General features: G+C 40.6%; 2 protein-coding genes across 2 annotated transcripts; one reads left to right on the top strand and one right to left on the bottom strand.

Annotated features, from left to right (window-relative positions):
* Nucleotides 1-10,379: 10,379 nt before the first annotated feature.
* Nucleotides 10,380-14,123, bottom strand: LOC135484708 (DNA-directed RNA polymerase II subunit RPB7). Its single transcript, XM_064766352.1, has 7 exons — nucleotides 14,060-14,123; nucleotides 13,678-13,787; nucleotides 13,104-13,314; nucleotides 12,761-12,826; nucleotides 12,536-12,607; nucleotides 12,003-12,036; nucleotides 10,380-11,098 (listed from the first exon to the last, which is right to left on the bottom strand). The coding sequence occupies exons 1-7, from the start codon at nucleotides 14,069-14,071 to the stop codon at nucleotides 11,085-11,087; spliced, it is 519 nt and encodes a 172-aa protein (XP_064622422.1). The 5' UTR covers nucleotides 14,072-14,123; the 3' UTR covers nucleotides 10,380-11,084.
* Nucleotides 14,124-14,334: 211 nt separating this feature from the next.
* Nucleotides 14,335-17,987, top strand: LOC135484939 (large ribosomal subunit protein uL4m-like). The gene is made up of 9 exons (XM_064766648.1): nucleotides 14,335-14,457; nucleotides 14,990-15,068; nucleotides 15,404-15,575; nucleotides 15,835-15,886; nucleotides 16,168-16,285; nucleotides 16,685-16,791; nucleotides 16,966-17,016; nucleotides 17,344-17,402; nucleotides 17,566-17,987. Exons 1-9 carry the CDS (start codon nucleotides 14,386-14,388, stop codon nucleotides 17,774-17,776), a joined length of 921 nt encoding a protein of 306 aa, XP_064622718.1. The 5' UTR covers nucleotides 14,335-14,385; the 3' UTR covers nucleotides 17,777-17,987.
* Nucleotides 17,988-18,592: the final 605 nt, after the last annotated feature.

Below are 18,592 nucleotides of genomic sequence, written 5' to 3' on the forward strand. Positions count from 1 at the left end.
TGCCGTAATTTGGCTTTGGTTTCTTACTTGGTTCTTTAACAAATTGTTTAAGAAGAAGAAGAAGATGATGATGATGATGATGATGATGATGATGATGATGACGATAACGACGACGATCGAAAGGCCCCAATTGCTGCAAAGTTGTGTCTGTGATTTCTAGAGCAGGTTCATGGTGTTATCGATGAAGGAACTAGAATGATCACCAACAAGTGTACGTCATATAATTTCTGATGACTTTTTTTCTGGCTGATAGCTTCGTTCGAATCATAACAACAAAATCACTGTATCGAAAAGAAAAAGAAACTTAACATAACATTTTAAAAAAGTATCCTTCTTCAGAAGAGGGATGGTTGCCAACGTGCAACTCCCTTTTTGCCATCAGATGTGCGAAATCGTTAATTAGCAATCAGGCAGCGTATTTAAGATGCTGTAGTATTGATAAGCGCTGTAATGGCCGGATTAAGATTCCGAGCTATTTTAATAGTCATCATAAACGCGCCATCGCTCACGCATTGAGTCCCTCCATCAAGGTTAATACTGACTTAATGACTCGCGGCTGCGTCGAAAAATTCCGTTGATTGAAGAATTCGCCTTCGATATTTTGTTGATTGGAACGCTTACAGGGCTCGAGTTGGTCGCAATCAATACACGATATTTTACTTGCTCGGCGTTTTTCTACACTAGTCTAGGTTTAGATGTGCGGTTGAAGTAATACCGCAGTGCATGGTATGCAGGCTTGTTGGGCAGCGATAGACGATTTGCGAATTATCCAACTTTGGCTTAGAAGATGACTGCTCTTCTTGAAAGAGTTTGCGTTTGCTTCTAGCAAAAACTGCGGCCAAAGGTCGATGTACACACAATAAATGGAAAGGATAAAGTAGAATTCACGTGGCGCCAAGATAACGTGTGTCAATGACTGCGAAAATGTCCATTTGATTGTGAATTCTTCAACAATGAAAACTAGTTTCCATACAATTTCGACGTCTGACCGCTAGGTGGCCAAACTCTTCAAGTCCGCTTGTAACGTGCATGATATTAGGGAGTTTTAAAGCCCCCGGAACGCCACGCGAACGCCTATTTCTTTCTTCGACCTCCTGATAACGATACATGCAGTAGATAAGGATAAGGCGTGCGCGTAACGTTGGTTTTTCGGGGGCCGCTTTACGAAAACTCCCTATTGAAGCTTTGGGACCAGTATACTGTCTTATGACAATGTGACCGAAGATGCGAAAGGTTCCGCAACATATGCATCAAAACATCAATAAAAGGGTGAAATGTAAAAAGTGATGACGAAAACTGGATGGGGATAAAAAATTACTTTAGTTAGTACTAAATTGATCTGGGTATAGAAATGCTTTGAATAGTACACATGCTTGACTGGGCAGTTGTCACGACACTATTGCCCAATCTCATGATTGCCATGCCTGTACGCCGGTTGATAAATGCTGAAATCATCGACCACGACTTGTCAGACAGAAATCTATCATGTTTCTATGACCCTCAGGTCGTGTTTCGGTATCGCAGTATGTATCTGAAATTGCACAAGCCTCGTCTCCAGGGAACTGTTCGCCAAGGTTATGCCATTGACACAGTGCCTGTATAAGGCCCTGGAGGCGAGATTGCAATTTTGTCTACTGCAGCTTCGCAATAATCATTCACTTGTCGCATGTTTTCAGACAGTACCGGAAGTAGTTGACTGGTGCTTTATCCCATTGCCAGTGATGCGACGGCCAAGCAGAAGTGACATCATGAAGTAATTTACTTGGCCCATAAAAGGATTCTAAAGCGTGTTTTTTTTTCGTTGATATCATGTCACGGGAAATTAGTCTACACTCGATTTTCAAACAAAAGAAATTAATGGAAGCGACATGTCAATCTATTTATCAATGGTTGACCGACCTAATATGTGTCGCGCGTTAAAAGTAGCGTCTGACCGTGCCCCAACGCCATGCACGCCATGACCTGAGCTAGAAGGAAATCGCGCCAAGATGATCTCTCCCAAGTCCAGACGTTAACACCAGTATTAGGAAGGATGATATCGATCGATTGATACAAAAGGAAACATTACACAGTCTCACTTTTTCTCAAGTTATGAATTTTTTTCCTTGGAAGACATAGCCTAGTCAGCCATGTCGGTCATCGTACCAAATGAAGAGATTTATTGGTACAGTGAAAGAAGTCGTCACATATTCAGTCCGGGCTTTCCGAAAGCAAAATAGATTAGTTCGTGAGACATCCGCCCGTATTGTCCAATCCGATGTGTTACATTCTGCATCATCGGTGCGCTGACCCAAAATGAGCCATCACAGGGCGTTATTCTAAGGAGACTTCCGGTCAATTTTGCTCTTGGAAATGGATGATTCAGGGGTGTTCAAAGTGATCCATATCACTCTCTTGTTATATAGATACACCCATTAGTGCATTTTACGCTAATATAAAGATATCCGCTTTCACCGGTGTCCTTGGGAACGTCAATTATACAATGTCATGTCTATGATTTTAAGCAAATTGCCTGTAAAAGATTATTAGACCGAGCGGTTATAACACCGTCTCCTCGGGAATATACCAAGAGGAAACAGAATTGGCGTTTTAAAAATAAATGTTACAGTCGGTTTTCTACGAAACTCTGGCCAAATTCATCACTGTGCACTTAGAGCTATAACGAAACCAATGACCCTAACGCCTGAACGGATCTAAGCAATAAAGTATTTTGTTTGTCAGATATTTTCTTCAAGAGACAGTGTTACCTTTCACCACGAAAGAACAACTGAAAACAATGCGTCCCCTACCCATAATGCAATGCGATGCGCCATCACTCCTTTCAAAACTTTCGCATCGTTTGTTCCTTCTTTTTGGTTTAAAAAAACAAAATTTTAAATGCAATCCTACAAATAATCTATTGGATAATCGAAAGAGTTTACTCAAATAGCATTAACTGAAATAATTTAACTTACCACCGACGGACGCTACGCTATAAGCATCCGCCTTCCGGCCTGACTTCGCTATCCGAATGCTACTGCTAAGTTCGTAATAAATTAATGTTACACCGCGCACTCGTAATAGAAAGTCTATTAACTGAATCAAATCCCTCCGAGGGTCCTGAGCGGCTATCCAGAGTCCTAATATATCAGAGTATGCAAGATTTTGCGGGTGTTCTGCCTCCGTGTGCAAGATTGCGGAGGGAGTTCCGAGACGGCCAGGTCGTGACGAGCTCAGCGGGAAGAGTAACGCAAGGACCTCGAAAAGAACCGGCAAAGGGCAACAACTGGGATCGGCAGGTTCATGCCACGTGCATTACTGCATTTGGAATCTGCATGAGTAAAGTTGATGCGTGGAGGGAAAGAGCATTTAGATCCTTTTACCAGTGTGCATGTTGAGTCAGTAAGTTAAGTAGCTGATCAAATTGCTGATGGATAAGTAATCAGTCGTCCCACGCTCTTGCATTGAGACGATTTCATGAGAAATGTTTAGTGAAGGCCATGATACCGTTGACGGATCTTCATGTTCTTCTTCTTCGCCCTTCCCACTCAACCTACCAGTTAAAATACATGATTGTGTGTGTTCGTTTTTCGGGTTGCTGTGGTCAACGCAAAGAGTTCATAGGCAATACATTGTACGCGGCCGTGAATCGACGAAAAAAAAACACGGTTAGAGGACAATTCGAAAACACCCAATCCATTGCACTATGGACAAGCGCGTCACGGGCATACCCTGCTATACAGACAGGAAGAACGTACCAATGGTTACGTCCTGTGTTATTTAGGGTGGACAGGTGTACATTTGATGCTGCCGGTGTATAGCCGCTTAAAAAAGCGTGCCCCCCCCCCATCACTGTTAAATACCAAATGGTCCTAGATCCCGGGGAGGTTAATCGGGTATGTGTCAAGCTTATTCATCTGCCGTTCCTCCACCATCAATCAGCCATTCACCACAAAGGGTGCATTCGCCAAGTGATTTTTGGAATTCATCAATATTCAAGTGTGCCACTTGGATAATGATGTATTGAGATTTAAGTGGGTTTTTTAACCCTCAGAACGGGTGGAATTATGAATACCGTAGGAAGTCGTCGGTCACGTATGTCCTCTTGTACTGACAAGCTTGATGCCTCTCGGACGGGCAAACTTCCGTAAAGGATGCTTCCGTCAAAAGAGCGAAACCGTACGAACGGAAATACTTAAAAAGCGCGTTTCTGGTACGTACCAATATTTGATGTGAGTAAAGGCAGTGTGTCCATCGCTAAGTGTTTCTTGCCTTGGAAAGGCTAGAGATAAACTCATTGACACGTTTCTCTCTGTGCCCGATTCCGTCCGCTAATGAAAGTGCATTGAGATACGGGAAAAATGGCAACTTTACGCACCAGGTGTATCACACTATCTTCAACTGATGTTGAAGGCAAATTATTCCAGTACAGGATTCTTGTTGTCCGGAAAACTAGGTGAGTTGGGGAGCAAAACGTTTGTATATTGAAGAAAACAAAAAAAAGTTAAAACGCGGATAAGAAAACCCGAACCCACAATCAACTCGGTAAAACTGGGTGGCTTTTTACAACGCTGTCGTGTCGGATTCGCTTATTTGCGGCCGCTGCTACACCGCCTACATGTATGATGATTTTCCTTTGTTCTGACACATGTAATTACGAAGGGTCATCAATGTTCCAAATCACGTCTCATACAACAGTCAAGGTCCCGTATTTCTTGATTGCGGAGTGGTCAGCAGAACTTTAGGAGAGGGCAAATCAAGTCGACCAATCGCCACATATTTACCGCTGCAACGTTTTTTTAGCCGCACAGTCCGGAGGGCGATAATTTCGTGCACTTTTCGTCAACAGGTCGCCAAATGTCCTTCAGGATAGAATGTCCGGGGAACAAGGGGAGGCGAAAGGTAGGACAGGAGAGGACGGGTCATATGCAAACTAGAAACCAGGCTATAAGAAAACCTGTGAGGAAGGGCCCCGGCGCAAACATTCTCCAGTTGGTCTGAATACGCTGGCGGCAAAAATCGCACTGGGGCCGGCAAAGCCGACGGTGATTTAAAAAATGTCGCTGTAGATTTTGCCGCACAATAAATATGCAAAATAATACATAGCCTTGGGCTGAAGTGCGCATCCATATCGTAATGTGAACCAGGGCGACGACCGTCAACTGACATGGGACATGATAAACACGAGAGTCAATTATCGGAAAAATTAATGAATTCTCCGTTCTTGCTTTGCCAAAAAGTGTAGTTTTTCCAATCATCCTGTTCGGTTACAGGAAGCGATGGCATTTCATCAATAATGCCATTGATAATCGAATCTTTAAGGGTTTGATGTCCGTAGTCAATAGACAATGCAGAAGTAATCACTCGTTCAGGCCTCAGAGCCGAGATTGGCGTTAGCTAAACGAGTTGATGGCCTCGGAAGGAAGGCCGTCCTGAGTCCTGCACATTTTGACCATCAAGTCCTGGACGCACTATATACGCCTACTCGGACTTCTTTAAACGTGCGGAGAAGGGATTATCTCAAGGCCTGGTTGTTCAAAGCTCCGTTATCTGGTTTGGCGACCGCTAAACCACCGTTATCTTAACGTGCCGCCAAGTTTGCTCCCCACCAGACCCAGTGGAGCGGTCTCGTTCTGTCGCCCGTCGAAGAAAGACGATCAGGATTACGATACATGGCCTGCAGAAGAGTCTATCCCTAGCTAACCGTGCACGCCAGGAAAATGACTAGAAACTAGGTATTATATCCGCCTTAGCCCTTCAGAATGCGCTTGTCTTTCACGTTGACGAGTAGGACACATCAATTAGGTGTTGCCGGTGTTTAGTCTTGTGGAAAGATAACCTGCTGCGGGTGTATAAACGGGAGATCGGATCAACTGGTCGCGAAGTCCCCGGGAGATGAGAAGGATTTGCGAGATTGTCGCTCCGGATCTCGGGATGTCTAAGGCCAGTAGCTAAGTTGTATGGTCAATTCGCAAAAATTGAGGTGCGATCTTTGGAAGTCCAGAATAGTTTGAAGGTTGAGTGCGGGAACCACCGAATAGGCCAATAAATCCAATTGGCGCCTAACTGCATGTATAGTGGTACGTAAAACGCTCATCCCGCTCATTCCGGAGGAATACTCCCTGGAGAATAACACCTCCAAATTGTTTTTAAGTTTTTAAAGTGGCCGAAAAACGAAACATTCGTTAACGCTCTACTCGTGTTGGAGGCTGAGTTTCCTTCTCGACTGGCATATCCCGGATGGGCGCGGCACAAGCGCCCTTTGTTTAAACAAACTGACCAGCTTCCGACCCTGACAAAATGAAGTACATGTATACTGTGGATTACGCTTATAAAAAGACACAGGGGTAGCTGATGCAAACAAAGCCTAAAGGTACATCAAAACTTGATGAAACAATGTCAACTATACGGAGAAATTTACCCTGAGTTACATGTATAGTTGAAGCCCCTCCGTAGTCATAGCGACTAAATTTTCAATAGAATTCTATTTAAGTTTGCGATATTATGCCGGCGGAAATTTGAACTGTGTCGTCAGCCCAGTGGTACTTTGATCTCACATTTAACAGCACATCAAAAGCCCAGGGGGAATCCGAAGTTAAAATTTTGGCAATTATAGACAATTTCTGAAAATACTTTTTTCCGATGAATAAAAACCGATAATTTCCAGCTTGCAGTAAAACTCGATCAGATGGTGATAACTGTATATTATACAGTGGAGATTATTGAATTTGTAATTTTCAAAGCATTTTTTGAGGCATCATTCTGAGAGTTTATAAATTTGATGAAAAAGGCTGGTGGATAACAGCTCGAATAATGATACAATTCTATATTGTAGAGTTTATCAATAGTATTGGTGAGATTTATCAATAGTTTTTGTGGAAGTAATGATTTGGTGGGGGAGTTGTGGAGGTTCGTCGATGGCCTTACTACATATTGTAAACAGTGGACACGTATGGATTATATCATTTCGGAGAATATAACTTTTGTCAATTTAGTACAAAGGAGAGACAACGTTATAAAAATCTGATGAACTTCAGGCAGCAACCACTCTTATATTGATATTTTCAGGAACACTTTCTTAGTTTCTGGATCTTCGCATAGCCCGCGAAATGCAAACGCGAACGCCCATCTTATTGTTCGACCTCCTGATAACGATATCAGTATACAAGTCATGCGATTTCATGCCAGGTTGATGCTCCTTCCAAACTGTCGTCTGCACCTGTTCGCTGTCATTCGGATCAAGTCAACTGAATCACGATCCACTATCTATAGACATCGATGAGGCGGAACAGTAGCGACATTCTCTCGCACTTCGTCGCTCTTCGGCTGCGGACATTCCGTTGTCTTGGCTGATTGCAGGGAGAGGATTGAACGCCAATTGTAATGTGTTACATGAAGCTGGGTAGGAGAGAAACAGAACTACTGTAACCTCGACTATGAACCGTCCTTTCTGACTTGAGACTCAATTTAATAAATTGCCAGACAAAACAAAGTTTTTCAAGAAAGGATATAGTTTCCGTCGCAACAGTATGTAAAACAGGGCCATTTCACTGACGATCTTTTTTGGCGGGAATAATTTTTGCGGCGCTTCCACGTGGCCGGGCTGGGTTTTTGGTTGAAATCAAGTAAATATCTGGCAGTATCATGAACCGAACGGCACATAATTGGTGTCTTTAGAAAGGGAACTTCATCAGCAATCCTGTTAAATAGATAATGAGTCAATTCTAATTCTATGGAACACAATAACACCAAAAGAAGGACATTTGTCAATGAAATCTATATCATCTCAACTCGGCATTCTGTAGGCCTGGCAAGTCGCTCGAGATATATCCCTTCTGAGTTTATATTGTAAACATGCTTGCAATACATTTTGGTAGTGGCGCTGGTGATTTTGAGTGGTAGCAGCGTTTTTTTATTAAAAATTTGAAAATAATAATAATAAAATCCGATGCGGGGACCAAAATCCGATGCGGGCGCGCTGATGCTTAACCGGTATTGTTTTTGTGTGGCCTAAGTGATGTCCTTTATTACCTCACCTTGCAAGCCTCATCTTGAGATGTCACTGCTGTTATTTTGACCAATTAGAGGGACTCCATCAGTGAGCAGCTGGCACGAAGGCATGGTCAGCGACAAGTTTCCGTCCCTGACGACACGACGGATGGTATGTTGCGAAGGATTTGGCCCTGGGGCGTTACGAAACACTTTCGGGTCGGGTATACTTATTGGTATAGAGACGGACGGATCCACAATAGGCGGTCAAGCAAGGCTCCCCAAACAGCGAGTTGAACCCCCCCCGGATGTTCAACTTAGTTCAGTTTCTAGCGCAGGGATTTGAGGCAGAGTGCCTGCTTATTGAGAAATTTGAAAAGTATTCCAGAGGTGCTTTCATACCCTCAAGATTGAGAATATGATAGTACATGTACCTCTTGAATGTTTGTTTGATTTCTTGTACTTTTCTTGCATATTTTGCCTCAAATTCCTATGGTTTCTATCACTGACTTTGCCACTACCTCACCTCACGGTAAAGGACACGCCCTGAGCTGTACATGTATTCAAGTTGCTAACGAGGCCATTCACACACCGAGCACCTCAACGGCAGTCAACTAACCCAATCAGTGGGCACAAATTGGTTCAAAAATCAACCAATAATTGTAAATTTTCCGAAGTATTTCATGATAATGTCGTTAACAGAATCACCACTACGAGTCTACTATTCATAATGTTCTAATGAAGGAAGGTATTTCTTGTTGGCGCGACTCCAGCTGCGTGTGATGATGCGGTCACCTCTGGGGACGGACTCTTCATACATGACTATATTAGACCTGAACGGTTTCTGTCAATAATAATTCAAATTCCATTGTTGCCTTAGGCTTCGTCTCGTCACAACCACCCTTCAAGCTCATTGGGTCTTATTTGATATCGGAATCACTCGGTCAGTAAATGACTGCTGATTGGACAAGTCGCCAGCCGAAGCTAAAAGCATTGAAAATACATTTTAAAGTCATGCAAAATTGGCTCTACCTCTTTTTAGAATGCACCACAAAGGTACAATATCACAAACAATTCAAGGTACTGCCTACTTCCATCAAACAAGGGTTGTTGTAAACCAAAAGGATTGGAGAGACTGCATGATCATGACGCATATAGATTATTTGAGAAGACACCCTGTGATCGGACAATGTCAAATAAATTGGGAAAACCAGGAGTTGTGACACTCACCATAAGGGGTTTTCTGGTTTGCCAAAATATCGTCATCTGACTTTAACCCCAATCTATCCTGAAACCATTCAGCAGAACTCAGAGGAGCTGCTCAAACAGCACGGCCACCTGGGCAATTTTCACCAGTAACCACTCGTGCACCTAGATGGAGTATGGCATATAGACCTGCCTCGTGTCTCATGCCGACAGTACGGATCGAACCAAAGACCTCATGACTGCTAGTCAGAGACCCCGGCCACTTCACCCCCATTGGTCTACATTTCTGAACAGTTGTGTGTGCTCTTTCTCTTATATCAAACAAATTAACCACAAGAACATCCGTCAAAGATTAAATCAACTGCAGAGGACAATCTCAGCCAAAGTGCGTATGAAATTTCAAAGATGGTAATTAAAATACATATACCTTGTTGGATTGTCTGCAGGAACAATGAGAATTTTATTGGAACAGATTGATGTGTGATGGTCTTCTTATCTGAATGTGATCAAGGTGAATGAAAGTTATCTACATGCTTCCAACCCAGGTAGCAGGCTAACCAAATGGCTAAAAACATGGGGATTTGCCGGTGATGAAATCCATCAGAAAATTGTAAATGAAAACTGTAATTGACCAAATACAAAAGGATTTGCGTTTCATTTGTTTTATTCTCCATCTTAGTCAGATAGCTATTCATGATGACAATAGTACAACTTGAATTTACAGGATTGGACACACCAATGAGACCAACAGCATATGGCCTAAAGGTGAATGTACACAGACAGTACATATAAATACAGTCGTACCTCTCTATTAAGGACATCCTTCAAATTAACAAATTCTGTCCTCATTAGAGGGATGTCCTGATTACAGAGGTCTTTTTGAATGTAAAAAACAGCTTTGGAATGAAAATCTGAGTCCTTTATAGAGTTTGTCCCCAATGGGAGCTTGTCCCTAATAGAGAGGTGTCCGCTAAGAGAGGTTCCACTGTACTGTGAAACTGAACAGGAGCATTACGTTTTTCTAGATGGCAGCAGGACTTCTGTTGTGATGAATTTCACAACAGGACTTCAACTTTTTAACTTGTGACAGCAACTGACCAAGTATACAGGACAGCACCTAACAGGACAGCACCTAACCATGTTTACAGCAGGACAGCACCTGACCAAGTTTACAGCAATTGAATTTCTGCATATAAATATTGTTAAGTGTCTATAACACGTAGAAGAACTGACACTGCTAACTTTAAAGAAAACCTTTATGTTTAAACAAATCATTCTCCTTACACATGTACATGTTTGATGAAAAGTTAAGTTATCTACCCCTCATAAACTTCCTTCATGTCCTTTCTTTCTGGACACATTCTCATCAGCTGTCATATTCATGGAAAAATGCTGTCTTTTTTCAAGTTTAACAAACCCTAAAGATGTTCCTTTGAGATCGGTAGAGTCATTGGCTGAGATTAATTGCGACAATGATCTAAGAATAAAATTCACCACTTTATTTTCCTTTGATGTGACTGACTTTCAAGATGCATGTCAATAAAGTAAGAAAAAACATCTTTTACATATTTTTCCAAGAGCTACAACATCAATCGGACAAATTAATCCATACTTCTTGAACACTGTCACAGAGAATCTCCAACCTTAATTCCAAAAAAAATCATCTGACATATCGATGGCAGCATTTTCTGCTGCAAAAATGTACCTTGAGTTAACGTTTGAAGCTCTGCGAAAAAAGTACTTTTCCTCCACTGACAGTCGTTGATAACATTACTCATCTTTTTATAAAACAAAATGCCTCGTTGACCGTGTAATAGGCAGACGCATGTAGAAAATATTTATTGATTTATATACAGATGAACACGATAAGCGAGTCGTTCTGTCTCCGCAATGTGATGCGCCAATCCCCATCAACTGACCAGACCTGTAACGAGAAATAACATGATTGCTTGCGATGAGATAATAACCTTTTTGATCCCGCTACGGGAATAGTTTACATGGATGGGTGAAACAATTAGATGGCTGCAAGAGACACGAGGTGCTGGAATTGATAGATACAGGGGTTTTTTCTTCCGTCTGGGACAGACCGATCAATTGTAGCAGAAACACAAACACAGCATGCGAGAAAAAAACAAGAGGAGTTGAAATCAGGACAATGCCCCGAGTGGACGAAGATTTGATAAGTGTTTCATGTTTATAGTTTTATGCTTATTGACTGAGAAAATTTTAACGGCTCACAGTAATTCAGCACGTAAGCTAAGGAGCCAAAACTTGGTATGTATCATGTTTTTTATTATAAGTGTCCAGTACATATTTACGCTATTGAAAATCTCCAATTCAAGTTATGATTCTGAATAAATGAACCCAGCCTTGTAAATAAGTGTGTTATCACAATGCCATGCAAGCAAATAGTGTACGAAAAGAAATCTTGTGCTCTGGAAGTGCACAGGGCTGTCACCCTTGACTGCACTCCTGATGTATTGAATACATTTTTGTTGATTTTTTCCACAAATGTTTAATCAGTGGACGGCGTGAACAAACACGAGAAACAAACAAAAGTAACATCGTCCATCACGATAAAAACAAACACAATCAATCAGAAAATGTGCAATGTTTTTTTGGTCTGCTGTAATGAAAACTCAAGTTCTCAAGCTCAGAGCCAGCCTTGTTGGTGCTGCCAGCTATAAAGAGTCCATTCACATCTCTGTGAGTCTCCTTTTCGATTAGTGACACATGTAAACCTGAATCAAAGAGTTCATGGTAGGTCACCTTGGGCCTCTTAAATCAGCCCTTGATTGGGGTCTACATTAATTTTAGAAATAACTTACCAAGGTAGTCGTCCATAAGCGATCCAATGGCAAACTGAAAGAAGAAAAGAACCAATGTGCTTGTTACAAAATTTAAGAAATTTCGGACATTTGAACAGGGAGAGCCCCTCCAGGAGAGGGAATTGGACCAAAAAGAATGAGACCTGGCCTGTGGGACGATTGAAGAAAAGAGGATGGAGGGAGGGGGATGGAAGCCAACTGAATGCAACGGACATTTGAACAGGGAGAGCTCCTCAAGGAGAGGGAATTGGACCAAACAGAATGAGACCTGGCCTGTGGGAAGATTGAAGAAAAGAGGATGGAGGGAGGGGGATGGAAGCCAACTAAATGCAAGAGGTTGGTGTCGGCTACTAGCCAATAAGCTAGTACTGGAAGCGGTCTCAGGATTTCAACTTGGATGTAGAGATGGAAAACAGAGCAACAGCCAGGGTCATTATCCCTCCACAGTGACCAAACTAAAGGATTTCACGCATATTCTAGAGACATTGTCCAGTCTTCATTCTAGAGACTTAATCTATACTACTTGAACTTACAATATCTGATGCATCCACTCTGGTTCCAACAATTTTAAGTCTGATTTCATCGTCTTGTTGAATGACAACATCCTGAAAAGTAAAACAGATATAGCATGGCAAATTTTTATCCTCAGAAAGAAAAAGAAGAAGAGGTTTTTCTTCCCACATTAATTCCACTGGCCCTGGCCTTGCAATACTAAACTCATAAATCAAATTTCCCAAAGATATTGCCGTTAGTCTCACCTCATCTTTTGTTTTATAACACGGTGGATTGGAATTAGGATCGAACTCCATATCTGGTGGAATGCTCTGAAACAGAAAATGGAACATGTTTTGTAAATAACAGTAACCATTTGAAAGCATTCAGGAAGAGGTTGAATGAATGAATACCTTTGTGATAGGGGCTTCGGAGTTTTGTTCTTAAACTTAGTCAAATATATTGGCAGTGAAAGGGTCAAAACCACTCATCATCAGTCAACTTGAACTTGAAGTTAGATACATGTACTTGTAATAGTATATCACAAGCTAATGATAGCTGTCAACAAAATATAACACATCACAATCAAAAACTTTGATATCAACTCACATGTTTTGAAATGAAACAAGAGAGCGGTCCAATCTCTGTGAAGAGTCCCACTTTATTGACCTGTGTGACAACAGCGTCAAGCACCTCACCCTTGAATGGTCTGAACACTATGGCTTTATATTTGACTGGATACACCACAAAGCCTCGACCTGGCTGTATATAGCCGGCACCGATGTTATCAATCGTAGTTACTGCTATGACGAAACCATATCTGAAATATGCAAGGAAATAAATATTATGTTGAAGATAGTCGGTCCAGGTATTATTTGTGGGGTGAATTTGTCGAAGGCCCCAGAATTATGAAGTATTTTTTTGGAACACATGCAATTGGTGCGAGTGGGTCAGTCTGTGACAGCACAAACCTGAGCAAGATGCTGATTTTTTTTGGGCGAAATAAACCCCATGAAATTTCCGATCTCTTCTTACTTTCAAGATATATGCTCTCCTTCTTCCAGGTAGTTACCTAACTGGGCAACATCTACATCAGAATAACAAGCCCTTGGCTAAAATGCTATTTTCAGAAGTAAATTTTAGTGCTATGTGTGCATGTTATTGCTAGTAAAGCATTACTTACTTCCCAGTGCACGTCCCTTCCACTTCTGTGAACAACTTTTGCTTTACTGTGTTCAGTAAATTTGGTCCAAAATATCTGGGATGGAGGAGAATTTCATGCTCCAGTGAAACCTGAAAATATCATAAACAACAACATAATTGATTTGAAGGTAGCACCAGAGAGAATACAATGAATGATATATTGTACACAAAATAATCTGTAGGTGTCAGTTCCAAGATTCATCAATAGAGGGCCAGTAAAAAAGTGATCATGGTGCATCATCAAAACTTCTCAATATCTCAGAAACCACGACATTAATTATACTGAACGTAACTTATAAGAAATCTAGATAACTTTATATAGCCTAACGTTTCTTATTTATCAAAATCCAACAGTTCCTTACGTGGTAAAACATTGTTTATTTGACAACGATATCTGTGAAAACCGGCATGAAACAAAGATGATAGCAACGAATTCTACAATCTCGATGCGTAAATCAGCATTAAAATAAATTTTAACCATAAACCGAGTTTAATAGAATAATATTATCAATTGATAGCCATTGTACACCTTTATTGATAAAATCTTGATTTTTAATGTATCGCATATCCTCTAGATAATTTTCTTTGCTCATCGTATTTTGTACGAATCGAAAAATATGCTAGCTCTGAATGTTCATGTTCCTTTCAGAATTTTTCCAAATTATGCATTGCTAAAAACCCTCACAGCATGAATCCCTTTCTTTTGATTCGACCCACGGAGCGTAGTCTAGCACGCTTGATCAGTTCCTACTGTTTAAAGGTAAATTTAATTTCACTGATTGCTGACAGATGAGTTATATCAGCTGAAACTTATTTTTTTATTTAAGGTACTCTTTTTTCGCCAGTACCCCCAACCAACTGATTTTCTCCATTTTCTTCATCATCATTTCCAGTCTAACATGATGGGCATTTTGATTCAAAATGTCTGAGACAAGATGTCAAAGCTGTATGAGATCATTTGTGATGGCCTTTCAACCAGAAATAAGGAAAGCGTCCTCTCATTTGATTCTTGACTAGGCCTACAGACAAGCTGTCAAGGACGAAGGTCAAGAACTAAACATCACTAGGCCTATGCTAGTTGACAATGATGTTGTACTGACACTGACAGCAATATGGTGTTTCATTATTATTTCATTCCCAGAAAATTGCCCAAGGATTAAACAACTCCAACTATGTACTTACCAAAATCACATCCTGGCTCCAGGTGTAAAATATTCCTCTCGAAATGTTTTTGTTGATATCTTGGCAAGAGAAGAGCATTCTATCTAATTCTCCTTTCCTTTTTACTTCAGTGCCGTTGTCAAATTTCGACGGGTGCTACACAGTTCCAAAACATTGATGGTGCTACTCCAGTGGATTCTACTCCTGATGGTGTGTATTAAAAAATCAACAAGTTATATGAAAACATAGACTAGAGATCAAAATTTATTTCTTGGACAGGAGGTGCCTCATACCACAGTAAAATATGGTTCCTTATGGTACATCATGGTTACCTGTCATGGCTAATTTCTACATAAAATTTACTTAAAATAAAATCCTGTGAGATTTTGAGAATCCTTTGGAACAGAAATAGCCTGCCCTTTATTGTGTAACTGTAAGAACTGTTCTGACTACTGAGCCACTCTGGGGACCAAATTGACTTTATAAATGCCACCAATATTGGAATTTAAATATTGCTTTGAAAATGGTATCGCCTTATATTCCAGTGTCAGAAATTGCAGCAAGACCGCCACTGCCGATTCTCACATCAAGGAAGCTGAACCACATGCCTGCGAACAGACCTGCCAAACAAGCTTGGTTAGAAACGCTCGGCACAATAGAGGACGAAAAACTAGGCATTGTTGATCTGCACCCTGATATATTTGCGACATTTCCAAGGTATGGCTTGGTATTTGAATTAAGGAAGAGTATTCGTGTCTTGAAATAAAAGACTGCATTCTGGTTTGAAAATATCAAGTCCGAGTCATATTTTCAAATCAAAAGATATTTGTAGGGCCTGTTGAAACAAATAAACGTTACGTGAGCTGTTGTAATTTTACAACCATAAACTACAGCAGAAATCAATCTATTAAAGTTAAAACGCAGATGTTACTTTGTAGCTGAGCCTCTTATCTAAGATTGGCCACTTTTCTTTCAGAACTGATCTGATCCAGCAAAATATAAAATGGCAACAGAGATACCGAAAAGTGGTAAGTAAGACACTATTTGATTCACTGGTGCATGAAAGTATCGATCTTCGCCAGTATGGTTATTTTGACTTTAACCCATTTACAAATTCTGGATGCAAGTATTTCTTAGAAGGTTATATTGTAATATGTAATAAAGCAGCAGAATAATATGTAGCTTGATTGTCTGATCATGGCAGTAACTTTTCTTATTTCAATGAGAATAAGGTGACTTGTCCAAGATCACAAACATACAAGCCTTCTCTACATTGGAAATCTTTAAAATCAATCAATTTATGTTCCAGGACTATCGCTTTACACGAAATCGCGCTGAGATGCCTGGGGGTGGCCGGAAGCCTTGGCCACAGAAGGGAACTGGTCGTGCAAGACACGGCAGTATCAGGTCCCCATTGTGGATTAGAGGTATGCCGCTAATGGTGCATTTCTTTAACGACACGTTATTCAGGTTTTTGGGAATAAATTGTGCCAGGGAACCTGTGAGCTGTGACCGACTTCGATGTGAAAGACATGTTTCAATCATGAAATGATGTCAGTGCATATCATGATACAATGAACTAAGGCATATTTGAGATTAGCCCCAACAGATGGCCAGTGTATATTCCATAAACAAACTTCTCCCCTGTGAGTTATCATTCAGGCCTGAAGACAAGCTTTACGTATACCATCATTGCCAGGTGCAAAATGGCTCCTTGATGGAGAGGAGCAAGAAAGGATAAGTTCCTTGCTCGAGGACATTGAACTTCCAAACCATTTTCATCTTCTGTGAACTAAGTGATGTATCTAGTAATTTTCATATTTCAGGTGGAGTATGTCATGGTCCCCGCGGTCCTATATCTGACTTTTACATGCCGCATAAGAGTGTCCGGGTGTATGGCTTACGAAGCTGCCTCTCTATAAAGCTGGCTCAGGCAAGTATTTCGTAAAGATTTATGATTTTTTTTGTGTTTTTGGAGTCATTAATTTTGGAAAAGTAATATCAAGTCATTCAGTGTTTCAGCTCGGGGATATGAGTAATTTCATTAAAAATTTGAAAGAAATTTCTCGTCTGCCTACGACGTTATAATTTTGCTTGTCAATTTCAGGATGATCTCCATATTGTGGACTCCTTAGACATACCAACTGAGAACCCCAAAGTAAGTTTCAATTTTTGTGTGAGCAGTACTCTATTGCCTTTTGATGATACAAATCACTTGTCCTGACTTGCAGTTCTAATAATCTATTTGTAATCAAAAAGTTACTCTTTAGTCATCTGAAAAACATGTCAAAGCTATGTGTATCTCAAGTAGTTTTGACCAAGTTTGTCTGTCTCTTCTGTTATGAAAATGGTTTAGGTTGCATATTTTGTAACAGTGCATATGCGACCGACTCTCACATTAGAATAGCCTGCAAGAAATAGTTTACCGTCACATCACGTCACGTAAGAAATGCCATAACGTTAATTCTTTCCGTGTCTTTTGCAGTATATTGAAGACCTAATAGAATCAAGGAACTGGGGGCTCTCCGTGTTATTCATAGATGAGTATGTTAACATTTTTACATCTTTCATCATAAATGCGACGTTTACATTAGTTCTTGACAAATTTATCAGATGGCGAGAAAATTGGCCTTGCCTATTGATCATGTGATGAAATGGGACGTTATAGATACAGTTTGACTCACATCTCTACGCTTTCTACTTTCAGTACCGACATCATGCCCCGGAGTATCACAGGTGCAACATTAGACATCAAACACTTCAACCTAATGCCAGTCTACGGTTTGAATTGCTACAGTATGCTCAAACATCAAACACTGGTCCTAACGCTAGCCGCCCTGGAGAAAATCGAAGAGAAACTTTTATATCATATGCATAAGACAGACCTGATGGATGACGTCTGGGTCAGGAAACACTAAAAACTTTGAACACTGCTCAGTTGACTTTTATGGAGTGTTCAGAAAAAACCTAGCAAGTTCAAATAAAGAGAATCTTATGCTGAAGTGAAAATATAAAGGAAGTGTTCTCGACTCATATGAAGTATGGTTTCTTAACATTTTGTAATATGTGATTGAATATCATTTCTGAAATCAATTTTGTTATTAAAGATAGGTTTTGTTTTCAAGGAAATGAAAAGTAATAGTTTTCACTTTTGTTCATTCCTGCAAATAAGTCTCTTGATGTGTTTCGTTTTGGAAACAGTCCATAAACATTTTGTTGTAGTGCAGCAGGGGGAAAAAATGTCGGACAGAACATGCCACCTGCCAAACCTACAATCCATGAAAAACTAAATTCCTGCATATTTGTTTATGTCGAGACACATTTATCTTGTCTGGCCACCCAGGCATCTAATTTTTTACCTCTTGCCAATCTCCACAGAGTGTCTTCCTCCCCGACAAAATATCAGAAATTAGTAAAGGTTGTAATGCCACCAGCCAGAATTATTTCCCCATCTTGAAAAGAACAAAGTACTACTTAAATGCAATATTCCCAAAGGTGTCATTGTAACAGGCCACTAAATGGGAGTACGAATTCTCCATTGGATTGTCCTTGGACCAATAAAGTCAAGGAAGACCAACCCGCCTTATCAGACCTATAACATAAACATAAAGCACCAGAACCCCTAATGCTGGCGTAAAAGCAACTTAGTCCTTGCATAGACCCTCATGGTGACAAGATATTCTCTCCAATGCAACCTTAATAGAAAGGCAGGAAGTTGCTTTACCCTTTTCTCA

This window comes from Lineus longissimus, chromosome 3, assembly GCF_910592395.1.
Source record: "Lineus longissimus chromosome 3, tnLinLong1.2, whole genome shotgun sequence".
Lineage (NCBI taxonomy): Eukaryota > Metazoa > Nemertea > Pilidiophora > Heteronemertea > Lineidae > Lineus > Lineus longissimus.

Excerpts from the sequence above, each read along its gene's own strand:
- LOC135484939 (XM_064766648.1), top strand. The coding sequence starts at position 14,386 with ATGAATCCCTTTCTTTTGATTCGACCCACGGAGCGTAGTCTAGCACGC. Across the intron at positions 17,017-17,343 it reads TACCAACTGAGAACCCCAAA|TATATTGAAGACCTAATAGA; the intron begins GTAAGTTTCAAT and ends TGTCTTTTGCAG. Across the intron at positions 17,403-17,565 it reads TCCGTGTTATTCATAGATGA|TACCGACATCATGCCCCGGA; the intron begins GTATGTTAACAT and ends TTCTACTTTCAG.
- LOC135484708 (XM_064766352.1), bottom strand. Across the intron at positions 13,315-13,677 it reads GAAGGGACGTGCACTGGGAA|ATATGGTTTCGTCATAGCAG; the intron begins GTAAGTAATGCT and ends TGCATATTTCAG. Across the intron at positions 12,608-12,760 it reads GTTATAAAACAAAAGATGAG|GATGTTGTCATTCAACAAGA; the intron begins GTGAGACTAACG and ends TTTACTTTTCAG.